The sequence below is a fragment of the Bos indicus genome, chromosome 17 (assembly GCF_029378745.1).
Source record: "Bos indicus isolate NIAB-ARS_2022 breed Sahiwal x Tharparkar chromosome 17, NIAB-ARS_B.indTharparkar_mat_pri_1.0, whole genome shotgun sequence".
NCBI classification, from domain to species: Eukaryota; Metazoa; Chordata; class Mammalia; order Artiodactyla; family Bovidae; genus Bos; species Bos indicus.
The window spans coordinates 44,556,360-44,582,147 of NC_091776.1; the positions used below are offsets into that span (position 1 = coordinate 44,556,360).

At 46.6% G+C, this 25,788-nt stretch overlaps 1 protein-coding gene across 1 annotated transcript; it reads left to right on the plus strand.

Moving 5' to 3' along the window:
• Positions 1–934: 934 nt before the first annotated feature.
• ANKLE2 (ankyrin repeat and LEM domain containing 2) lies at positions 935–25,208 on the plus strand. Its single transcript, XM_019977392.2, has 13 exons — positions 935–1,169; positions 8,990–9,463; positions 10,991–11,185; positions 12,565–12,758; positions 12,838–13,026; positions 15,758–15,880; positions 17,699–17,765; positions 19,425–19,597; positions 20,332–20,438; positions 21,147–21,337; positions 21,628–22,264; positions 22,820–22,951; positions 23,303–25,208. The coding sequence occupies exons 1-13, from the start codon at positions 983–985 to the stop codon at positions 23,523–23,525; spliced, it is 2,892 nt and encodes a 963-aa protein (XP_019832951.1). The 5' UTR covers positions 935–982; the 3' UTR covers positions 23,526–25,208.
• The last annotated feature ends 580 nt before the right edge of the window (positions 25,209–25,788 follow it).

The following is a 25,788-nucleotide window of genomic DNA, read 5'->3' on the forward strand; positions in this document are numbered from 1 at the left end:
ATTAACACATCCCTTCCAAAGACTGGCCTTTTCCAGAGATGTTTTGCAAGACTGATGGCCCTTTTTACTACCTCATTACCTCTCCCTCTCTATTCTGCCTTTTGACTTTAGTTCCTCATTAATTCTCTCTCTCTGCCTATATGAAAAAAACATGCCATCCAGACTCCGACAAGATGGTTACTTTGAGCCTTTAGTCGGCCATCTTCTCAGTCAGACAGCTCTCCAAATTAATTATTCCTTGCCACTACACCTCCTCTCTTGGACTCATCGGGCCTGCCTTGCGCGAGCAGAGCAAGCTTCAGCTCGGTAAGAGAGTCATGCTGCAGCTGGAAAGTGCACGGAGAAACTTGTCTCCTAGAATCACGAGCTGTCAGAAACCTTGTTTGAAAGTATGTCCGTAAGAAAAATACCAAGAGCTAGCCTGTAGGAATTTGGTCGCTTTGAACCGCAAAGCAGCCGTGTTTCCATCTAGCGCAAGAGAAACCAGAGCGGTTCATTTGTGGTTCCACCGCGACTGGAACCCGGCCCTGGCCTGAACCCCCAGCACAACCTCCTCCCTGACCCCAGAGACTCGCTCGGAAACCTGCCAGCGCCTGGACAACCCCTTTCTAGGGCTCCAGGCCGGGGCCTCAGGGATCCGTGGACCCGTCTTCGGGCCCGCCCCTTGGGGGCCGTCTGCCTGCCCGAGGACCCCGCGTGCCGGCTGCCCGCGCCACTGCCCGACCACGCCCTCACGCGCCCGGAGTCTGAAGACGCGGCGATAGTGGCCGCGCTCCCTTGTCGAGCCGCCGGGCGCCGGCGCGGGGTCAAGCGCCCTGTCTCGCGCGTGCGGATCCGGCCCCGCCCCAGCTGACCCCGGGCGCGGCGCCGTCAGGCAGTGGTGCAGGCAGCCTGGCGCGTGGGGTCCTCGAGCGAGCGGGCCTCGGCGGAGGCGGCGGCGGCGGCGGCGGCGGCGGCGGCGGCACCCGGGCCAGTTGTGGCGATGCTGTGGCCGCGGCTGGCGGCGACTGAGTGGGCGGCGTTGGCCTGGGAGTTGCTGGGCGCCTCGGTGCTGCTGATCGCGGTGCGCTGGCTTGTGCGGCGGTTGGACAGGCGGCCGCGGGGCCTGGGTCAGAGCGGTCCACCCGACCCGCCGTCCCGCGCGGTCGCGGGCCCAGCCCCGGATTCAGGTAAGACCGGTTCGCGGGTGGGCCCGCTCCCTTGCCCGGGCTTGGGTCCTCCTTCCCGTCTTCTCCCACCCTCCTCCCCGGCTCGGGTTCCCCCGAGCTTCTCCTCTCCGAGCTTGGATCCCTCTCCCCGGCGTGAGTCGGTGTTCTGGGAAGAGACTTGAAGTAAAACGCGCGAGTCCTTGACTTGCAGACGGTGAGAGCGCCGCAAAGCTGGACGCCCGGGAGCACGTCTGTGCCCAGTTTTGTGGGTTTGAGCCCCCTGATTTGACCGAGAAGGCAGTGTGCACCCTGCGTGCATCCCAGATCCTCCTTCGTTCAGTTTTCTTTCACCGCGTTGCCGGCAAGTTTGGTTTCTTCCTGAAGGATAAAAAACAGTTTCTCAAGTACCCATCAGGAGATAGAATTTTATTAGCAGAAAGCACAGTTGATGACCCTACCTAGATCTCTCGGGGCTGCAGCGCTCCTTACAGATGACTTAGTGTTTACAGCTGAGGGAGCAGGCCTCAGGAAGGTCCCGCACGGCGGGGATGACAAGTCCCAGGCAGAAGCCGTGTGGAGATGCAGGCCTGTTGACACAGGTCCAGCTAGCCCTCCAGCCTGTTTGGTTTTTGGTTGTTTACCTTCTCTCACCCCTTCAGGAAGTTTCAGGTTATGTCTTTAGTGAATAGCATGCTGCTATGTCCAGGTACACTGTCAGCACTGTGTCAGAAAGCCCATTGTGACAGAAAACCCTGTCAGAAAACAGGACGCCCCAGTGAAAGACTATGCAGACACTAAGACTGAAGACGGTTGGGGCCAGTGGTGTCTGAAAAGTGAAGGGAAAGCCGCTGTCAGTCTCTTTGCAACCTGATGGACTGTAGCCTGCCAGGCTCCTCTGTCCATAGGATTCTCCCAGCAAGAATACTGGGGTGGGTTGCCCTTCCCTTCTGCAGAGGAATCTTCTGACCCAGGCAAGGAACCCGGGTCTCTTGCATTGCAGGCAGATTCTTTATTTAGGGTCTGAGCCACCAAAGTCTAAGAAATTACAGTTCGGAGTGTCTTATTTATTTCTTTTTAAATTTTTAACTTATATTTTTAAGTCACTTAAGACAAAAAATTACAAAAATGGTACAGAAGAAATAAACACATGTGAAAAGATGTTCAACATCACTAGCCAGTCATGAAATTGCAGATTAAACTTAAAATGAGATATCACTACACATCTATGAGAATGGCTAAAATAAAAAATACCAATGACATTTGGTAATGCTAGTGGAAACCCTGAGAAACTGGGTCTCATTTACTGCTGATAGAAATTTTTTTTTTTTTTTTTAATTTACTGCTGGTAAAAAATTTTAAGGTGCAATCATTCTGAAGTCAAACTCCCAGTTTCTCAAATAGTTGAACCTGTACTTCACTCATGGGCATTTATCCTAGAAGGTCGAAAACTTATTTTCACACGAAAACCCTTATGCAAACGTTTATAACTTCATTTGTAATTGCCAAAAACTGGAACAGCCCAGATGTGTCTGAAGGATAAAACTGGCACCTTCATGCTGTGGAATGCTGCTCAGCAGTGATGCCAGACTGTTGATCCATCAGCAGCTCGGATGGATCTCAAGGGCATTATGCCGAGTGAAAAAAGCCAACCTCAAAAGGTCTGTAGTGTATAATTCTATTTACATAACGTGAAGTGAAGGTATTATAACAACGGAGGACTCCTCAGTGGTTTTCATGGGTAGAGAACAGTGGAGGAGGTTGGATGTGACAGTCAAGAGTTGGCAGGAAGATCTTTGTGGTGATGGAACAGTTCAGTAATTTAGCATGTCTGTGTGAAGCTATTCGTGTGATAAACGATCATATGGTAAGTGGTCACGGAGTTACATACAAAGACACAAGAGGAGAGTGACTGCAGAACCCGGTGAGGATGTGGTTAGTTCAGTGTGTAGTGCCGGGGTCTGCTGCCTGGGTTGGATGCAGTGTTTCAGGTGTCCCACTGAGGGAAGCCACATGGTGAGTCCACAAGACCTCTGTACCATTTTTCAACTTCTTGTGTTTATAATTAAAATATAAAATAGTTAAAGAAACCCTGTATACATCCACTTAGATTCCCAAATGTTAGGATCTTGTGTAATCATACTGCTTGCTAGTAGTAAAGTCAGGAAGTGTTATACAGTCTGCAGACCTGCCTCAGTTTCTTAATCTGTATATTTATGTCTCTATCAAATGAATGGACATGTTGCAGATACTTCTAACTCTAGCCCAAGGGTCAGTAAACTATGGCCCACAGGCCGAATCTGGCTCCTACCTGTTTTTGGAAGACAGCCATCTTTCATCTATGGCTCTTGAGTGTTTGCAGGTTCTTTGGCTCATAGAGCCTCAAAATTTACTCTCGGCCCTTTACAGAAATTTTCTGAGTCCTATTGTAGCCTCTCCCTTCTCTGTCAGTGAGGAGCCTGGGTCTCAGCAGCCACAATATATCCAACTATTTGCTGATACCTAGAGGACACACAAAAAGCTTCAGAATCACTAACTTATACCACTGTGAACACCTACCTTCCAGCTAGAGTGTCTGTGTACCCTTCCTGTCTTTACCCTTAGAGGAAAGCATCATGTGTTATTTTTCAGTGGTTATATTCCTTCTCCCATTCATTGTGTTACTAACTTGTAATACTGATGAGCACATTTGTTTTGGTTTGTATTCCACTTGGAGGTCTCCCCTATCTATTTGTTTATTTACATAGTTTTTCTGTGTGTGAATCACAGACATGTTACTAAAAGTCAGAACATAAAATCATTCAGAAGTGTCCTCTCCCCTGCCCTCTGGCCTTCCTATCTGTTTCGCACCCTCCCCTGAAGCTAACTAGTCTCATTATTTTCTGCTTTATCTTTTCTTTCCCACACATGAGCAAATATTTGTGTATTAAGGATATCAGTAACAGAGGATATATGTTTGTCTTTATTCAAGTTGACTTTCTAGCATACTGTGTATTCTGCAAGGCTAATAAGCTTGTATTACTTAGTAATAACTTCGTATCCCTGACATTTATGGATACTTTGTCAGTGTCAAACACATGCATTATTTTATCTAATTCTTGTTAAGCTAAGAAGTAGAGCTATTATTATATCTGTTTTATAGATGAGGAAACTGAGGCTTAGAGTTTACATAACTTGCTCAGGGTCGCACAGTTAGTGATATAATATAATTGTTCTCTTCATGGCTTACTTGGTTGCAAGGACAAACCCCTCTTCAGATTAGCCTATATGAAAAAGATAGCTTTAACTGTTTGTAGTAGCCAGAACATGGAAGCAACCTAGATACCCATTGACAGATGAATGGATAAAGAAGTTGTGTTGTGTGTATATATATACATATATGTGTGTGTATATATATACATATATATGTGTGTATGTATATACACAATGGAATATTGTTTAGCTATAAAAAGGAGCAAATTTGAGTCAGATCTAGTGAGGTGGATGAACCTAGAGACTGTTATACAGAGTGAAGTTGCAAGTCAGAAAGAGAAAAACAAATATCATATATTAACATATATATATGGAATCTAGAAAAATGCTATTGATGAACCTATTCGCAGGGTAGCAGTAGTGACACAGATGTAGATAACAGACTTGTGGACACAGCAGGGAAGCAGGGAATGAGAGGAACTGAGGGAGTAGCGTTGAAACATACATTACCATATGTAAAATAGATGGGAATTTGCTATATTTTGTAGGGAGCTCTACCCAGTGCTCTGTGACAACCTAGAGGGCTAGGAGGTGGGAGGGAGGTTCAAGAGGGGAGGGGATATATGTATAACTATGGCTGATTCATGTTGATGTATGACAGAAATCTTTACAACATTATAAAGCAATTATCCTCCAATTAAAAATATTAGGTTGGTGTAAAAGTAGTTGCAGTTTTGCATTGTTAAATTTTGCCATTTGATATTAGAATACATTCTTAAATACATGTGGTTATGTTATCATTTTAATGTGTGTTTCTCCCTTTTTTTTTCTTTTGCTGATGACTTATTACTTGCTGTTAATTTTATATTTATTTTAGACTATAGAAATGATGTTAAGCAAAAAGCAGATTTGAGCGATTTTTTTTTTAATTTGAGTTCAGAATGGGCCGTAAAGCATTGAGACAACTTGAGACATCAACACATTTGGCCCAGGAACTGCTGATGAACGTACAATGCAGTGGTGGTTCGAGAAGTTTTGCAAAGGAGACGAGAGCCTTGAAGATGAGGCACTTAGTGGCCGGCCACTAGAAGTTGACAGCGACCAATAGAGAGCAATCACTGAAGCTTATCCTCTTACAGCTACACGAGAGGTTGCTGAAGAACTCAACATTGACCGTTCTGTGGTCATTTGGCATTTGAAGCAAATTGGAAAGGTGAAAAAGCTTGTTAAATGGGTACTGCTTGAACTGACCGAAAATTTTAAAAAATCGTTATTTTGGAGTGTTGTCAGCTTTTATTCTACTCAACAACAACGAACCATTTCTTGATCAGATTGTGACATGCAACAAAAAGTGGATTGTATACAACAGCTGGCTCAGTGGTTGGACCGAGAAGTTCCGAGAAGGATAACTTCCCAAAGCTAAACTTGCAGCAAAAAAAGGTCTTGGTCACCATTGGTGCTTTGCTGCTGTACTGATACACTGCAGCTTTCTGAATCTTGGCAAAACCCTTATATCTGAGAAGTGCGCTCAGCAAATCGATGAAATGCACTGGATACTGCAGCGCCTGCAGCTGGCATTGGTCAACAAAACGGGCCGAATTCTCCACAATACCTGGCCACACATCACACAATCAACCCTTCAAAAGTTGAACGAATTAGGCTACAAAGTTTTGCCTCATCTGTCATATTCACCTGACCTCTTACCAGCTGACTACCACTTCTTCAAGCATCTCAACAACTTTTTGCAGGGAAAGCACTTCCACACCAGCAGGAGGTAGAAAATGCTTTCCAAAAGTTCGTCAAGTCTTGAAGCATGGATTTTTTTTTTCTCATTGGGAAAAAATGTGTTGATTGTAATGGTTCCTATTTTGATTAATAAAGATGTGTTTGAGGCTGGTTATAATGATTTAAAATTCATGGTCAGAAACTGCAATTACTTTTTCATCAATCTAATAAATTTTTTTAAAGGATAGCTTTAGAGTCAGGACACAGGGATGGTATATGCAAAAGAGAATATTATCAGGATCAGGTGGAGTTTCTGTCCATTTGTTCATAACATGTGCCCCAGTCCTCCCCACCCCTGCTTTGCCTTGCGTGTGGCTTCAGTAAGATTTTTGAAGTCTTGGAGTGTGTGAGTGGGGGAAGGGTGGTATAAAAATTTATTTAAAAAGAAAAATACAGAAATAACTATCATTCAGCTGTTACTGAATCCAAGCTCACTCTGCTTGCTGCATGACAGGCCAGTGAATTGGAGATAAGGTGTTGAGGCAAGGATTAAGCACTCATTTATGTACCCTTGACACCCATCTCTGTTTTTCTCACTCTGAATGTCTTCTGAATCTCAGACTTGAAAATCAAAATGCCTACTTGATGTGCAGTGGGTGTCTCTGATGCTCAATTCCTAAATCCCCATTTGCATCTTTCATATTCTCTGCCTCAGGGAGAATTGCTTTCTAGGCATCTAGACTGGAAATCTAGGTATTACTATGGGCCCACTACAGTCCCTCCAAACCCCAACCCTGGCATCTCATCTGTGGTCAAGACATCCTGTTTCTCTAGTCTGAGCCCTCACCTCCAGCCCCAGTAACTGCAGCAGTGACCCGTGCTCTGTCCTTTCTTACCTTCTCCCAATTTTAGCTAACCATCCTTAAACCTGTACCATAGATTTAACTGCTCTTTCTCTAAATGTATTGATGAAAGCTCCAGCTCTAGTTCACGTCCATTTGATTGGTGACTGTATAACTTGAACAAGTCACTTAGCTTCTCTGATTTAGGATCTCCATCTATGAAGCAAGGGTGAGCAATGGCAATAAACTTTCATGCGGAGTTACCGTGAATTTTAAATAACTTAGTGCTGACAGAGTGCTTAGGATAGAACCAGGCACGTGGAAATCCCCCACATGTTAAATGTTCGCTGTTTGTCATCAGTATTAGCAAAATGACTTCCAGAGCTATCTGTGGCGCTTCTGTTTAAATCTTTGTATAATTTCTCATCATGTATGGAATAAAGTACAGATGTATCTGTAGGATAAATTTCTGGAGTTGGAGTTTTGATGGACATTGCCCAGTTGCTTTCCTGGGGATTTCTTCCTAATTATTCTGCAGCTGGGCTTCCCAGGTGCCCCTAGAGGTAAAGAGCCTGACTGTTAATGCAGGAGACAGAAGAGACACAGGTTTGATCCCTGGGTCAGGAAGATCCCCTGGAGGAAGGCATGGCAACCCACTCCAGTATTTTTGCCTGGAGAATTCCATGGACAGAGGAGCCTGGTGGGCTACAGTCCATGGGGTCACAAAGAGTTGGACACGACTGAAGCGACTTAGCACATACACACATATTGCAACTGGCGACAAGTGGTGCACCTGTTTCTCCAGCATGCTGGCCTCCCTAGAATGTCGCTGTGATGACATTGTGTCATAGACTCCAAAGAGTATGGGGAAATAATGGATTGAGATGAAGCTTTGAAGTCAACCTTTTTTTTTTTGGTCACAGTGTGTTGCTTTCGGGATCTTAGTTCCCCAGTCAAGGGTCAAGCCCCCTGCAATGGAAGCATGGAGTCCTAACCAGGGAGTTCCCTGAAGCCAGCTGTTTTGCCACTTTTTTAAAAAAATGGAAGTATAGTTGATTTACAATATAATATTAGTTTCAGGTTACAGCATGGTGATTCAGTATTTTTACATATTGTACTCCATTAAAAGTTATTACAAGATAATGGTTATAATTCCCTGTGATGTAAACCTATCCTTCATCCTTGTCTATTTTATACATAGTAGTTTGCATTTCTTAATCCCATACCAGATCTTGCCCCTCCCTTCCCTCCCCACCAGTAAGCACTAGTTCTCTTTTATCTGTGAGTGTTTCTTTCTTGTTGTATTCACTAGTTTTATTTTCTAGATTCCTCATACACGTAACTACACATAGTTTTTGTCTTTTTGTCTGACTTCTTTCACTAAGCATAATACCATCCAAGCGCTTCTGTGTTGTTGCAAATGGCAAAATTTCATTTTTTTGTAGCTTGGCTATTGTGAATAATGCTGCTATGAACATTGGGGGTGCTCATATCGTTTCAGATTAGCGTTTTTGTTTCCTTTGGGTGTGTGTATATAGACAGATAGATATATCCCAAAAGTGGGATTGCTGGATCATATGGTAGTTGTGTTTTTAGTTTTTTGAGGAACCTCCATACTGTTTTTCCATTGTGGCTATACCATTTTGCAGTCTCATCAACAGTGTACAAGAGTTCCCTTTTCTGTACATCTCCAGCCTTTGATATTTGTAGACTTTCTGATGATAACTATTCTGACAGTGTTAGGTGATATCTCATTGTGGTTTTGACTTGAATTTCTCTAATAATTAGTGATGTTGGGTACCTTTTATGTCCCTGTTGGCCATCTGTGTATCTTTGGAGAAATGTCTGTCTTCACAGGTCTTCAGGTCTTCACCTCTATAGTTAAGTTTATTCCTAGGCATTTTATCCTTTTTGATGTTATTTTAAACAGGATTTGTTACTTTCTCTTTCTGGTAGTTCATTATTAGTGTATAAAAAAGCAGCAGATTTCTGTACATGAATCTTGTATCCTGCAACTTTGCTGAATTTGTTTAAGGAAAGACATACTTACAACCATCAAATTGATTTTCGTTCTTTTGGGCCTAGGTAAAATGACAATGGATACCATCTTGGCGCGATTGAAGCTCCTGAATCCAGATGAGCTTAGAGAAGAGATTGTCAAAGCTGGATTGAAATGTGGACCCATTACATCAACAACCAGGTTCATTTTTGAGAAAAAACTGGCTCAGGCTTTATTAGAGCGTGGTACACTGCCTTCACACCTGTCCGACCCTGGTGCCGCAGATGCCCCATCCCTGGGCCAGGACACACAAAGGATTGTGAAGTCTGCAGTAGGGAGCCCAGCTGAGCAGGTCAGCTTTTCTGAAGACAGAGACTTTGGTTATAGTGTGGGCTTGAATCCTCCAGAGGAAGACGCCGTGACATCTAAGACCTGTTCAGCGCCCTTCAGTGCCTCAGGCGGCATCAACAGCCAGAAAGCCGTGCTGAGGGCCTCTGCAGAGGTGCCTCTCTACTACGGGGTGTGCCCAGCGGCCTTCGAGGATACTCCAGCAAGAAATGGTAATGTGACCAGTAGGGTGCCTCTGACACAGGTGGTTCATTTACATCAGAGGAGAGGGATTTTGAAAGATCACAAACTACAGAAGAGAATAAAGAAGACTTTAGTCACCATAATCTCATTCCTTCAAACTAACCATTGTTCACATTTTTATATAGAACGCTCCTAAATTTTTTGTAAATCTATAGGAATTTTTAGAAATTAAGGAAATTGGATTCTGTGAAGATATAGTTCACTTATAAATATTTATGGACTGGCTCCATTTTTTGATTAATCATCTCCCTCACTTTTTTTTAATTCTCTGTAACCTGACCACCTTTTATATTAATGAATGCAAATGGCCAGTGAATTATAATTTTCAACATTAAAGAATTGTAATTTTAAATAAGACTAAAATAGCGTTGGAAAGAAGTATTGAAAGCTTGATATTGATCAGAACGAAGTTACTTTTTGTAAAACAGTGTACATAATATGTACATTTTATATATGTATGTGTGGTCCATAAAGATGAAATTTATTCCTCCCCACCCAGATCTTACTGTTTTGTGTATCATTCCTGACCCTGCTTACTATGTTTTATCTATGTATTTAAATTTTAATTACTTTTATATTTTTAATATATTTTAATTTACATTTAACATATATATGTAAGTACATACATTATTTTTATTTTTATAAAATTGGTAAGAGTGTCAGGTCAAAAGGTTTTTTGTATTTTTTTTCAGTATGCATTTTTAAAACTGAAAGCTACGGTCCTCCAAAAGATATTACTATTTGCTATGAATGAGTGACTTTTTAGCCTCTCTATAATATGAAATGTACATTTTTGTCTATCTGAAAAGGGAAAACAAGTATCTTGTTTCTGTTCTGTCAACCATACTCATGTTATTAAACTTCCCTTTTGGTCTTTTCAAATAAGGGAAACCTGCCTTATTTTTATATCTAGTACCCTTTTTGTGTGTGTATTTTTTATTTATTTATTTATGGCTGTGCTGGGTCTTTGTTGTTACACTTGGGCTTTCTCTAGTTGCAGTACACGGGCTTCTCATTGCTGTGACTTCTCGTTGCAGATCACAGGCTCTAGGGCAAGGGCTCAGTAGTTGCCTTACTTTGTGGCATGTGGAAATCGTCCCAAAGCAGGGATTGAACCCATGTCTTCTGCATTGGCAGGCAGATTTTTAACCACTAGACCACTAGGGAAGTCCAATAGTCATAGTTATTTGGCTTACTTTTAAAATTATTAAATTTTATTTTTATATCCTTAGGTGTAAAAACTGCATATACATATATAAAATATTTATCATTTATATCCATGCATATTCATATGATCAAACTTTCTGTATTCTTTTTGCTAACTGAAGCCCTTTTTTTTTTTCGAAGATTAAAAATCTGAAATATTAATGAGAGAAAAATTAGGCTATTGGGTAACAATTGTTAATTAACAAACCCAGGGGGCTTCAAGTGTGAATTAGGTGACAAGGGCTCCTGTTAATCGTCTCTGATTTTCCTTTGTCGCTTTTCCCATACAGAAAGGATTCACGTTTATGAAGATAAAAAGGAAGCCTTACAAGCTGTCAAGATGAACAAAGGATCCCGATTTAAAGCTTTTACAAACCGAGAAGATGCTGAGAAATTTGCCAGAGGAAGTTGTGATTATTTCCCTTCTCCAAGCAAAACCTCTTTACCACTTTCTCCTGTGAAAACGGCACCACTCTTTAGCAATGGTGGGTTAAAAGCTCATTTATATAGCAGTTCATATCTGGCATTACTGTCAGATTTACTCCTGGGTATTTTACACCCTCTTTCTTGGTAACTAGTTTTCTCCACCTTTGAGAGAAGTCCAGTGTGCTGGGAGTAGAGAACTGAGGCCTGGGCCATAGAGCACTGGAGGAGGATGGGTCAGTTGGCTGGTCTGGGTTGAGGCAACAGGAGCTGAGTGGGCCAGGCAGCTGTTGAGGCCCCAAAGCTGACAGGGCTGTGGGAGAAGCAGCGAAAGGGCCTCCATTGCCGTGTTCTGTCCCTCTTATTGCACTTTCTCTCCTGCAGCCTGTTGGGTTCTAGGCCTTTTTAGGTGCTGAGACCTATCTACTTCCGCCCCAAAGCTACACCTTCTTCTAAGACTCGTGGTACTTGCTTGTACCTGTGCTTATGAAAGCACTTGGTTGTGCATGTGCTCAGTCCTGTCCGACTCTTCGTGACCCCATGGACTGTAGCCCCCCAGGCTCCTCTGTCCATGGAATTTTTCAAGCAAGGATACTGGAGTGGGTTGCCATTTCCTTCTCCAGGGGATCTTCCCGACCAGGGTCAAACCTGCATTCTCTTACATCTCCTGCATTGGTAGGATTCTTTACCCCTACATCACCAGGGAAGCCCAAGTGGTACCTGCTTGGCTTCAAAAGAGTTCTCCAGTAGTTGAGCTTGCCTGCGGGAGCTGTCCAGCCGGAAACGTGGCCACTGCCACTCCCAGCTCAGGACCAGGGTCTTGTGAGGGGCCTTTGCTTTCAGCATCATACAAAACCCCAGTGGACTAGCCTCGTTCTGGCCCCTCCGTGAGCTCACAGCGGCCCTGCTTCGCAGGCTGGCTGGGGTTCCTGAGGAAGCAAGTGGCTCTCCTTGCAGGCAGTTGGCCTTTGATCAAGAGTGCTGTGTGCCTCCTCTTCTATCGCTTCATGGAGGCACTTCCTCCATGGAAGCCAGGATGATTCCCAACACTTACAGGTTTCCCTGTTCACGTTTGGTGACAGTTCCTCAAATGGCTTTCACACACGCACAGGTGTTGTGATTCAGCCAGTAGACCTTCCTCTTGACTCTGCCTTGCTGGGGATGCTCCTTGTTCTTGCAAGGTCCCGTGCAGGAGTGGATCGTATCCTTGGCCTTGTGCCCATATCCTTCCTCCCCCTGCTGAGCTTCACAGCCTGTCCTTCACTGCCCGAGGCTGGGACACGCATCCATCTGCTGCAGATCGTCCTTGTTTCTTAAGCTTTTACTCCCAAGTAGATCATCAGCGTCTATGGGAAAGATTTTTCTTGTCAGTGAAGCACATAGTGGATAATGATAAAATGTTTGTGAAATACAATGTCTTTCAATTGTCTTTTTGTGACAGACGGGTTGTACTTGTCTGAGTCAGAAACAGCCAGCAAAGAGCGAGCAAACAGCTATAAAAATCCACGCACACAAGACCTCACTGCCAAACTTCGGAAAGCTGTGGAGAAGGGAGACGAAGACACCTTTTCCGACCTCATCTGGAGTAATCCCCGGTATCTGATTGGTTCAGGGGACAACCCAACCATCGTACAGGTAAACCTACTTCTAGCATCATTAGCATCAAGACTGCAGGTGATGAAAGCGAAGCTCAGAGTCTGCTGTTTTCTTTCAGGAAGGGTGTCGGTACAATGTCATGCATGTGGCTGCCAAAGAGAACCAGGCTGCTGTGTGCCAGCTCACCCTAGAGACGCTGGAGAACCCCGAGTTCATGCGGCTCATGTACCCAGATGACGAGCCGCACATGCTGGAGAAGCGCATTTGCTATGTGGTGGACCTGTACCTCAACACACCGGACAGAGCGGTATGCCTTGTAGCCATCCTGGGGTGGAAACAGTATTTGGGCGTCAGCTCAGAGGAGACGCGCATTCCTTGAGGAAGAGCAGACCCGGTCACACTTGAGAAGAGCCCCCTGGCCTGGATCTCAAGTGGGGTGGAGCCGCCCCCAGGGCACTTCCCTCCTGGCCTTTGTTCAGAGAGGCTTGAGCTGAAAGGAGGGGGAGTGAATGCCCCAAAGCTAAAGGGAGCAGGAAGTAAAAAGGTTTTGGTGCCTTACAGTCCTATGTATGTCTGTTGTTTACATTTAACATTATGTGAAGAATATTTCCTGTGGGGTTAAAATGTTCAGTGGGGTGACTTTTTGTTTTTAAATATTTTATTCAGTTATTTTTGGCTATGCTGGGTCTTCATTGCTGCTCGGGCTTTTTTCTCTAGTTGCGGAGAGCAGGGTCTCCTCTCTAGTTGCAGCGTGCAAGCTTCTCACTGCAGTGGCTTCTCGTTGCAGAGTGCAGGCTCGAGGCGTGCGTGCTTCTAGTTGCAGCATGCAGGCTCGGTAGTTGCAGCTCAGAGACCCTAGAGCAGGGCTCAGTCGCTGTGGTGCACAGGCTTAGTTGCTCTGCGGCTCGTGGGATCCTCCCCACCCAGGGACTGAACTTGTATCTCCTGCATTGGCAGGCAGATTCTTCACCACTGACTGACCAGGGGGCCTCCCAGTGGGGTGATTTTTAATGGTGCATAAGGCTTAAGTAAGGATTCTTGAAACAGAAGAGTTTTACATATTTATATAAGGGAGAACCCAATGATGGCTGAGAGCCAAGGGCTGTAAATTCTGAGCAAAACCTAGGAGTTTGAGAAATCATGGTTGGCAGGAGAGGAAATAAAGACAGCCTAGTGGATTATTTTCTAACATACTGAATATGATACATTGAAATGCAGAACTGGAAGCAAGAATAACTTTTCTCACAAGAGAGAAAAGGAGGAAGGGAAAAATTTTGGCCATGCTGGCAAAATTAAAGAAGAGCATAAAAGAGGAAACAGTGGTTACATGAAAGCAGTAGTAAGTGTGAAATAGGCCAGAGAGAACAAAGTCATAGTATATTAGACTAAGTGTGAACAAACTGAATCAGGGTGTGTGACAGTGCAGTTGGGAAGTGTGACTTCTTGAGGCGATACAGGCCCGTGTGCCCTGCCAGAAGTGTAATACAGTGTTTTTCGTGCCTGTGTAGCGCTCGTTGAAAACATGCGTGTGTGTCCACAGAGGCCACTGGATAAGTTCTTGAAATTAGGTATTACAGATCCCATTCTTCGACCATGAGGCACTGAGAGTAGGAATTGCTTAAAGTGTTGACCTCCAAGCCCAGGGCTCAGCAGAGGGCGTGGTGTGAAGGAGAAGCTGGATGAGCCAGGAGTGGCTAGAGGACCCAGAGGCCCCCAGCTGTTCGGGAATGAAAGTTGCTGGCAGGTGTGAGGGGAGTGACTGGGGTCAAGCTGCTAAAGCTCAGAGCAGGTTAGGAAAGTATGTTATGTGCTTGAGGAAGAGGGGTAGCCAGAAGGAAGGGGAGTGTGGAGGGCGCTTTGCACTCTGATATCTTGAACACTGAGTGGACACAGCTGGCCTTGATGTGCAGCGGCCCCAGCCCCCTGGGCCTGGCTGGGAGCTGTGGTGATGCTGCAGCCTTGGCCACAGGGCTGGAGGCGGCTCAGGTAGATGGTGGACTGGGGAGGGCCTGGTTAGGAGAAGGCAGTCAAGCCAGGGCTGGCAAGGGGCAGCCTGTCCCATTCAGTCAGTATAGCTTTACTGGAGCCCAGCCCTGATCCTTCTGTGTGTCTACAGCTATGGTGGGTGGGCCGGGTGTGTGTGGCAGAGCCTAGTGGTCTTTGGAGCCCTGGCTGTTTACTGTGTGGGGTAGCCAGGGGCGGTGTCAGCAGCTCCTGGAGACAGTGAGATGACCTTAGAAGGTGCAGAACGGGGGTGGAGCTGCTCTGAGGGTATCTGCTTGCACTGGGGCCTGGGGTCACCTTGGAGAAGGGGGACTGGAGCCGGGAGTGTGGGTGCGGACAGCAGGGCCCTGGGGACTCTAGATAGCTGGGAAAGATGCTCTGACCACGCAGCATGGCATGTAGAGGGAGGAACCCGAGGGCTGGAACGTGTGGTGGTTGCAGGTGGACCTAAGCAGATTCTGTTTTGGCCGAACTGCCTCCTAGTCTGCGGCCATCCAAGTGAACATGCCGGGGGCGGTGGCTCCACAGCTCAGGGGCCTGCTGGTCTGTGGGGAGACTGGGGAGGGATTGAATTGGAAAACCTTGTGGAGTCAGAAGGGGAGAGTTTCATTTATTGCAATACTAGCCATTGGAGAGAGTTCTGACTACAGACCAAATCATGGGCTTTGCTCAATTCTAGATCTTGTTTTAATCTATTTGTTTTACCTTATGAGCATTGATTATAAGACACTGTACTGGGCCCTGAATTGTTAAAGCTGCTGTTTGCTGACCGGGTGTTACACCCTAGCTCTGTTGTAAGCTCCCCCCAGCCACTGGACACACAGGGACGGAGCGTTAAGCTGGGCTAATGCCCTGGCATAAAGTGGGTGTATGCTAGTGTGCCAGTTACTTTTCAGCTATAAAGACACTGCCTTTTTATAGTCTTTTATTTTTAAGGGTTTTTGTTTGTTTTACTAAATACCTATTTTTAGTAACTTGAAGCAACTTTATGAACCAAAAAAGTTTATATAAGTGTTCTTTTGCATTTCTCCCAGGGCTATGACACACCATTGCATTTTGCTTGTAAGTTTGGAAATGTAGATGTGGTCAATGTGCTTTCTTCACACCCTTTGATTGTAAAAAACCCAAGGAATAAATATGATAAAACACCTGAAGACGTAAGTACCTATTAAAATCTTATTACATAGTTTTAGAAATGAAAATAATTACAAGGTCTGCAACCACAGCTACTGTGAAGACACAAGTAACTGTGTGCACGTGTTTGCCTTATGGCAACAGAAGCTTGATTGTCAAGTAAGATGTACTCTGAAGAAGATGCCTCTGTAGAGCCAGGAGGGAGTGAACTGCCCTAGTTTGCAGATTTTATTTTCCTGAACTGGGTGGTCAAGCTGTCCTTGGTGGCTCACTGTGTTTTGATAAGTTCCCTCTGCATCCTTCAGCTCACCAGGGTCAGAGAGAACATGGGAGGTGGTGCTTGTGCTGCTGATGGTGGTGGTCGTGGATGATAGAGATGGTGAGGATGGAGTCGGTTGTGATGGTGGTGATGGCGGCGGTGGTGGTGGTAATGTGAGACGATGGTGAGGATGATGGTAACTGGTGAGGGATAATGGAGGCGGTGGTGATGATGTGATGAGGATGGTGCTGCTCGTGTGTTCTCTCGGTGTGCACTAGGAGCTGTCCTGCGCCCCTCTTCTATATTCTCACCTGGCCCATACAAGCCTTAGGGACAGGCCTTGTCAGAATGTATGTCAGCAGTTGAGCAAAATGCGCTTTAGAGAAGGCAGCAGTGCCTCTGTGCAGTGAGGCAGCGAGAAAGGTGGACCTGAGAGAACTGGAAGATGGGTTACTTTGTAACATGCACGGGGCTGTTGGCTGGCTTGGACCTGCCCACCCTGTGGAAATAGAATTTGTAAGATCCTGTTCTGGCAGTGGCACCTCCTTTTCATTTGCTGTGATTATGTAAGTTGCACCCACTTCTGTAGCAAGTTTAGAATTCACATAAAAAGAATAAAATTTACCAGCCAATTCTGCAACTCAGAAATTACCATTATTTTGGATAAATCTGACTCAACTTTCTGTGTGCATGTGTGTGCGTTTTCTCAATGTAAGATGGTGACACATTTTTGTTTCACTTTTTATTTTGTATCATGATGATAGCCTTGATAGTTTCAGGTAAACTGGCTGAGGGACTCAGCCATACATATATATGTATCCATTCTCCAAACTCACCTCCCATCTAGGCTGCCACATAACATGAGCAGAGTTCCATGTGCCATACAGTAGGTGGTGACACTTCTTTAAAGCATTGGACTTCTCTCACAACCAGTTACAGAGTTTAGAAGAAAATGTTGCACTACTTGAAGGGTTCACTGTGCAGTGGTAATTTGTTTTTCTCACAGGCTGGCAGGAGATGGTAATTTTGTGGTTCCTTCCTTTTTATTTTAAGGTTATTGGTTTTTTATTGTTTGTAGCTAAAATGTTACAGTTCTCTATATTCTCTAATGTCTGAGAACATTGATTCCTGTAGTTGCAAAAATGAAACATCTGTGTCCCTGTTCAGTAGAAGTTGTATTTCAGTCCAACCAAACCGTAGAAGACAGACTCCCAGGCAGTGAAGTGTATAGTCCTGAGGTATGGACATGTCTGCTCTGAATTGATGGTTCACCTTAAGGTTTCCTTTCCTTGCAGAAAATTAGGAAATGTAGACAGCATGAAGAAAGAAGGTAAAATTTACCTGTAATCTCAGAGTTTGTTCTCCTTGTCCTGGCCCCTTGGAGCTTTTACAAAACATTGAAGAAGGAAGATTGCATTGTTAAACATACATTTTTTATCGTGGGCTTTATGAAATACTCAGCGTTAGGATCTATCTGTCCTTGTTGTGTTGACTTTAATACTTGCTTCTGCAAAATCATTTTCATGATAAGAAAACGTGATAAATTCAATTCAGAGTGTTCACTTATCTTTTTTTTTAATAGGTTATTTGTGAAAGAAGCAAAAACAAATCTGTAGAACTGAAGGAGCGGATTCGAGACTACTTAAAGGGTAAGGTGGGGAGTGGGCGCCCAGAGTGAGGAGGAGGCCCTCCATGAAGGTCCTGGCAGCATCTAGGCTGCCTTGTCTGTGGGAGTGAAGCCAGGGGGCTGTTGGGACCCCCTCAGAATTACCCTGGGTTCCACTTCCCTTTTCTGGGAGACCAAGTTGTCTGTCACTTGACTGTTGCTTGCAGCCTCACGCCTTGACCTCTGCAGCCTCTTGGGCAGCAGGTGCCTCTGGCCGCTCTTCTTTGGCCACAGCCTGCAGGGCAGCCAGAAGGCGGGAGAGGCCTGCCTGGAGCCCCTGTGTCAGTCGTTTGGTGGCTCCCTGTCCTTCACCGCCCTCTGCCCAGGCTGTCCCCATCTCCGTTTCTTCGACCTCCCGGCCCTGGATCACCACTATCCAGGCCAAGGGCTTCTCAGACCAGGGCCCGTGGGGCAGTCCTTCCTGCTCGGTTTCCCGGAGCCTCCAGCCTCTGGACCAGAGTGCCCAAGCTGTGTCCCAGCCAGCCTACAGGCTCCAGGGCACCTGGCGGTGGAAAGCCCCGCTTCCTACCCGCTTTTTCCTCTCTGTTGTTTCCAGGGAGTTTGAGCAGTTGGCAGCAGCTTGCTTAATGGCCTTGCTGCAGATACTGGAAGCTCTTTGCCTCCCCTGTGTGTTCATCTTTATCTACTTCTCTCTGGTTTCCATTCCTGCCCAGATCCCTGGTGGTTTCTTTAGTGCAGGGCTTGGTGAGGCCTCTTGGTATGAAGTCTTACAGGCCCCCAGCAGCCACCACCATCGCTTGCGTGGTGTCCTTGGTGCTTTCCTGCCACATTGTCCCTGTGGCCTCACAGCCTTTGTCCTTTCCAGGTTCCATACCAAAGTGTGTGATTCCAGGTCTGTTCGGAGATATGTGTTCAGTGATACCTGAACACATATGTTCAGATATGTGTTCTGAACATATGTGTTACAATGTTAAAATTGTAACACAAAACAGAATAGGAGTTGGGGGAGGATGGAGGTTGACATGCATCTTCTTTGTAAGGTTTCTCCAGCTCCTCTTCAGCTGCTCTGGTTCACAGGTCCCTCTCAGTCCTCCTACGAACCTGGAAACAAGCATGTATTTGCTGCTCCCCTTTCCTTTTTTCTTCTCCTCCTTATTTCTCTGCAGAGGAAGAGTGTGGGGCTCTTTAGGTGCAGGAGTCTGGCACAGACTGACCTCTCTTCAGTTGCTCTGGCTCCAGAGCTTTCTCAGCCTTTTTACAGTTAACATCTTTGACTGGCATGCAGAGCCTGTGGGGTAATAATCCAGCTGATTCTCAGGCTGATTCCCAGGGCCTAACGGCCACTGTTGGAGAAGGCAATGGCAACCCACTCCAGTACTCTTGCCTGGAAGACCCCATGGATGGAGGAGCCTGGTGGGCTGCAGTCCATGGGGTCATGAAGAGTCGGACGCGGCTGAGCGACTTCACTTTCACTCTTCACTTTCATGCATTGGAGAAGGAAATGGCAACCCTCTCCAGTGTTCTTGCCTGGAGAATCCCAGGGACGGGGGAGCCTGGTGGGCTGCCGTCTGTGGGGTCTCACAGAGTTGGACACGACTGAAGCGACTTAGCAGCAGCAACGGCCACTGTGGTGCAGGCTGTCCACACACATCACCTAGCCCCATGTGTTTTCTCCTCCCAGGTCACTACTATGTGCCCCTCCTGAGGGCAGAGGACACGTCTTCTCCTGTGATCGGGGAGCTGTGGTCTTCAGACCAGACAGGCGAGGTCTCTCACATTGGCCACACTGGAGGCTTCCCCAAAGACCCTGTTCTAACCCTTCGAGCCTTCGCAGGGCCCCTGAGTCCATCCAAGGTGAGCATCTGTGGAAGGTTCTGAAACAACTCCTGGCTGTCCCCACCAGGAGTGCTGGGTTTTTCCAGCCTTTCGCTTTGTGCTTGGTCCTGGAGACCAGGTCTCATGAAACTCCAATGAGTTGTCAGTGAGGCTTCAGAACTTTCCTGGAGGAACAAGTGTCTTGACTCTATTATTGTTAGCTAGAGCAGGTATGTGACAAGCGGTGCTCCCAAGAAATGAGGTTTACCCGGGCTTACTCTCCCCATGCTGGCATTACCTGCGCCCCCCATCTGTGCCCATGGACCTTGCACAGCATATGCCCATTCCATTGTACTTGGGTTTGTGCTGTCACTAGGAAACTTCCACTTGCAGACTCTGAAGTTCACCTTCCAGACGGAGGTACTTCATATACTGACCTGTATGCACTCTTTCCTCTTAGTAAAAGAAAGCTGTAGTTAGTTACCTTCAACTATAAAATGTTAGGAATAGATTTAGCTGCATGAAACATAAAAAGCACACACATTATTGGGCAGCAGGTCTGTAGGGTCTCCCTCAAAGCCTCCTGGTTCAGTTCTGACCCTCATCCCGGCCCAGACCTTGCCAGGGTCCCTCCTGGCCTCTACTGTGATACAACTGAAGTTCCGTAGCTCCAGAGCAGGAGGGCATGTTGCCTGCACTGTGTTTGGGGTTGGGCGGGGGCACTGCCTGGCAATGTGGGTGCATAGCGCATCTCAACACACTTTCTGTTCTAGGCAGAAGATTTTCGCCGACTCTGGAAAACCCCGCCTCGAGAGAAAGCGGGCTTCTTCCACAGTGTCAGGAAATCTGATCCAGAAAGAGGCATTGAGAGAGTGGGAAGGTACTTAAAGAGCACGAAGTGCCAAAGAGCCGAGTGGTGGTATCTTGTGTGCTGTGTGCCAGTGTGCTTGGTGCTTGGGACTTTCAAAATAGTAATTCCCAGAAGTCCTTACTGGTAGACTTTAAAGCCTTTTTACTAAGGTCTAATTTGCAGAGGTGTACACTGCAGCCTGTGCAGCAAGGCTCCATGAAAACAGTCCCTCCTGGCAGTCAGGTGGGGCATCCAAGGAGCGTGAGGCTGTGTGGGGAAAGGAGCCACACAGGGAGACTTTTTCGTAAAATATGTGCCCAGCTTTAAGTTCACAACTTGAAAAAGACCTCTAAACATTTATGTCTGGCCCAAACCAGAATTGTCTTCAACTTTGTACTGTTGTTTTATGAAAACCAAAATGTTCTTTGTTAGTGGAGTTTTACAGTTTGCCCTTTTTTATCTCTGGTGAGTGTTGGTGTAAGTGGAATGGTTTGTTTTAAGTGGTACCTTTCTCACCCGTGACCTTGACTCATTCCATAGCACAGTCTTACCCTGTGAGGGGGACACTGCTTCAGGAAGTTAAGCATACTCTTTCAGCCCCAAATTTAGGATAAAATGAAACCAAGGTTGCAGGTGCAGTTTGGGCATTTCTAGCATAAAGTGGCTCTTTTCTGTGTAGTCAGTTCTGTGAGTTTTTCTTCTGCTCTCAAAACTGGTTAATTTGCTTTATTCTTACAGGGAGCTGGCTCATGAACTGGGGTATCCCTGGGTCGAATACTGGGACTTTCTGGGCTGTTTTGTTGATCTGTCTTCCCAGGCAGGCCTGCAAAAGCTGGAAGAATACCTTACTCAGCAGGAAGTAGGCAAAAAGCACCTACAAGACATGGGAGAAAATGCAGCGTGTCGCCAGGAGGATGCCTCAGCCCTAGGTAAGGACACGCAGTGCATCCAAGGCTGGTGAGACTGGCAGCCGTCCTGTGGCCAGGTCTGTGGGAACCTGTGGCTTCTCATTTTCTTGCCCATGAGGGGGCACAGCTGGGCCTGGAGCCTGTAATTCTGTCTGCAAGGTCCTGCTTGACTTTTTCCAAGGTTTTCTGTCTTAAGCAACAAGGAGGAGGCTTTAAATATGGGAGTGACTTGGCACAGCGTTTGTGCTATCCGCGGTGACATCCCGAAGTCCCCTTGTCAACACCTCTGAGAGCTGGTTTCTCTCCCTCAGGCCGTCAGAGGAAGTGCAGCAATTCCATCTCTGTGAGGGCGTTTCTAGATGAAGACGATGACATGAGCTTGGAAGAGATAAAAAACCGGCAAAACACAGCTCGAAACAACACCCCGCCCAGGGCAGCTGCTTTTGGAGACTTGGGGTGTGACATCCTCCCCTTGGAGCAGACAGAACTTATCGAAGCCTCAGCCCCGACCAGTCCCCACAGCAGCAGAAATGGGTTTTGCAGCCCTCTAAGGGATGGCAAGACCCTGGGTGGGAAGAGGCCCAAGGCCCAGAGTGGGGAGGAAGACCTCCGCTCACCCATCTCCGGCTTGACTGTTGAGTTTGATAAACTGAATTTGCAGAATCTAGAAAGTAGCTTTTCTAAGACACCAAATCAAAGAGTGAAAACTAGAGATAAGAAGGTCCTGACATCAAGAGTGAACGCGGGAGGAAGTGACGTGTTAGAACCTCTTGCTGCTGATAGACTTGGAAATAACCAGGGAAGGACAGAAAATGAGATGTCTGCTGGAATTGCTAACATGTGCCTGAATCCAGACAGTTCTGTGCACGAGCCCCGCTATGGCAATGGCTCGGAGCCCTCGGAGATTCCCGCCTCAAAGGAGCCTGTCCAGAGGCTCTTCCTTTTTGGGTATGAGTCGGGGAGCACGCACGTGTGTTGGGGGGGGTGGGCACAGGCACCAGTATGATTCTTGGACACTTCCCTCCACCCCGGCCAGTCTGACAGGCACTTGTTCAATCTGTCTCACGAGTTGGTGGCTTTCTATCCATCCTCATTGGTCCTCCAAGCCAGTGGGAGACAGCATTTTCCTTCCTGGCTCCTCCTTGCGTCCACTGTACTTCCCACCATGACTGAGCTGTCCTATGAGTTTTAGGAAGAAAGGCCATCTTGGGGTCAGTCTCAGTTGTCCAGCTGATGGCCTGTTCCCACTTCTGCTCTGTCTTCCTGGAGGTGGTAATACACAGAGCGCGTCTTATCAGCAGGGCTGGGGCTGGGGTCTCCTCCCTGTGGGTAGCACGTTCCCTCTGCCATCCCCGCCCATGCTAGTCCCACCCTCACCCTCACCCCCACCCCCAAACTGGATTGCAGCCTGCAGCTAGTGCCTGCGGTGCTGGTAATGGACTCAGTGGTGCTGGATTTCTGGGTGTAATCATGGAGGTTCTTGCTTCTTCTCGTGCCTTCTAGAGAAGAGCCGTCAAAACTGGATCGGGATGTTCTGGCAGCCCTGGAGTGCACGGATGTGGACCCTCGCCAGTACCCGGCCGTACACAGGTGGAGGAGCGCTGTCCTTTGCTACTCGCCTTCGGACAGACAGAGGTACCCACAGGCCCAGGGATCAGAGTTGCTAGATTCGTGGGGAAATTCACACAGATCCGATAGCCAAGCTGGTGGGAAGTCCCCTGACGTGTGGCTGGGGGTGACAAAGGGGAAGGGTGCTGCTGACAAGTGGGTGCGGGACGGAAGTAGCCCAGGTTCCTGCTCAGGGTCACATGCCACTCGTGTGGGGAATGGTAATGAGCTTTCAGTCTTCAGGGCTCACAGCTCCCAGGCTTGCAGCACCTCTGCCAGTGTTCTCTCGGGGGCAGGGGCCCAGATCCTGTCTTTGGCCTCCACTCGCCCCATCCCATCCAGCCATCCATGCTGACTGCCCGTTCTTGGTTTCCTCAGCTGGTCCAGCCCCTCGCTGAAAGGGAAGTTGAAGTCTCAGCTCCTGGACGTCAGTAGCCCTCCTAGCGGCAGCCCTGGGAGAAGCAGCCCTGCAGGCAGCAGCCCTGGGAAGCCTGGCTCCACACCTCACGCCTCCGGCCTGGGCAGCCCCGGGCGCTACAGTCCCGCCAACGGGGGCCACCTCCGCCGGATGGCGCGCCTGGCCCAGCTTGCCACCTTGTAGGGCCCATGCACACTGCTGGGGTTCTTGGTTTCTTCTTTGTTGTTTTGTTTGTTAAGAAAAGTACTGTGTTTATTGCTGAAATTTCACATGCCAAAATAATATTCTGATTAATTTATCAGTCCTTATTTAGAGAGTAATTTTAGAAATTGCAAATATTCTGTATAAAATTTAGCTTTCTGTTATTTAGAGAGAAGGTGAATACAAACTGCTGCAGATTTTCTGAAAACCCTCAGTGTGGTTACACAGGCTCTGTTAGCCGCCCCAGGTGCACACGTGACGGAAGAGGGCGCCAGAGAGGCTGGGTGCCCCCTGCTCCCTCGACAGTGCTGCGCTCCCTTCCGCTCTTTTCCTGAAACACAGGTGAAGTTTGTACCTCTGCCTTTTCTGGGAAGGGTCTTTGACTTTCTAGTTCATGACAAAAAATCCTCTCTGCTTTGCCGGTCAACCGTTGATTAGACACTGACAAGTTGGGCATCCAGGAGTAAAGGAGCCTTGCATGTGTCGGACAGTTGCAGCGACACTTACAGTTGGGAGTCACTGAAGACATTTAAGTGAGTGACCAGAAGATGAAACTAGCTTTTTTCTAGAGGAGAAATGGTAGCCGCTGGGAGTTACGTGAATAGTCTCACACAGGACTCACTCACCAGCGGTCCTTGGAGGGTGTTCCTTTCTCACCAGCACTTGGCCTTTCACAGTGCACCTTATGTAGCTGCCAGTGCAGTGTAATAAAGTAACCTGAATGTTGTTCCCTGGTTTTGAGGTGTACCTCGTATTTTAGAATGCATTTCAGTTGGATTGCTTTATGAAAGAGCATCACGTTTTAGTAGAGACAAAAGATTTGCTTTGGAGGAAATATCTGATCCCAGTTCTGTCCTTTCGGTGTGGTTTGTCTTCCCTCCCCCTGGGCCATACCTGCTGGAGGGTTTGCACATACAGAGCTGTGCATCCCGGAGGGCTAGGGCATTGCAGCCGAGGGGAGGGCTGTTTCTCCCGTGTTACCAGTGACCACTCACAGCAGGGTTCTGGGGGCATTGCCAGTGTTTGATCAAAAGTGAAAACTACCAATGCGTCTGCTGTCCAGTGCCTTTGTAAATCCCTTTGATTCTTCTGAACTTACTCTTTGAGACTATACAGTGATAGGAGGTAGACATAAGTGAGAGTCTTTTATTTGTAAAGATTCTGAATTGAAACTTATGTTAAAAAAAAAGAAAAGAGCTTATTTCTTTCACACAATAACAAGACATAGGTCAGGAATATCGGACCTGAGGTTAAGGTTTTAAAATTCAAAAGGTTGTTACACAGGGTGTTCTCACTTGTGTAGCAGACAACCTAGACATAAGAGAAAAATACATTCTGTTCTACAAACCAAATGGCGTTTTTAAAAGACATCTCTAGCCTCAAAGAAATCAGAACACAGATGTAGTCATAGTGATGATCTGTTTTCTCTAAAATTTGACCATACCATCCTGTATATTGTTGTAAGTATTCAGACGGAAATTAAAGTAGGGATGTGCCCTAACTTTGCAGACTGCTGTTCCTGTTTTCTCAAGTTTAGACCTTTGATTATTTCTCCATTTGTTTATATAAGTTGGCCCTGATTCCACTAAATGCATTATCATGTGTCCCGTGGCAATTTTACATCTTTTTAAAACTACTTAATGGAATAAATTATTTTTAAAACCATGTGGTAATCATTCTAAGCTTTTAGAAAGACCTCTCTCAACTGTGCCCAGGAAAAGTGCCCTTTTTAGCAAACTCTTAAGCAGTGTTTGGGTTAAACAGAACATCAATCTGAGAGTGGTTTATTTGCTATCTGGGGTCCTTTCATTCCTAACACAGTTGTGAAAAGCCTTGCTTGGCATCAGTTAAACTAGCAAATATTTCCTAAGCGTCCCATGAAACAGGAAGCCTTTTTCTGTGATGTTGACAATCAGTGTGTAATGTCTTTGGTTGGAAAGAGGTGATGGGAACCTCATCATGGTGGGTGGTGGCTGTGCCGTGGGCTACCGTGCAGGGGGCTCCAGAGGGTCCCCTCTCCTGGGGGAGAGCAGGCTCCACACGTGCAGCCAGATCTTCTGGGGTAGTTTTTGGATGTTTCCAGAAGCGTTCACAGCTCAGAGAGGATGGTTGTAGGGTGACTGTCTTGTAGGGTACAGTTGCCAGTCACTGGGCACATCGCCATCCCATCCCCAAGCCAGGTGTGCTCAGGCAGTCGGAGGCACGTGTTTCTCATTCCGTGTGGAGACCCGCAGGCAGCTCTGGG

Coding starts and splice junctions, on each gene's coding strand:
- ANKLE2 (XM_019977392.2), top strand. CDS start 983: ATGCTGTGGCCGCGGCTGGCGGCGACTGAGTGGGCGGCGTTGGCCTGG. Junction 9,464..10,990: donor GGATACTCCAGCAAGAAATG/GTAATGTGACCA, acceptor TTTCCCATACAG/AAAGGATTCACGTTTATGAA. Junction 19,598..20,331: donor GGCCCCTGAGTCCATCCAAG/GTGAGCATCTGT, acceptor TTTCTGTTCTAG/GCAGAAGATTTTCGCCGACT.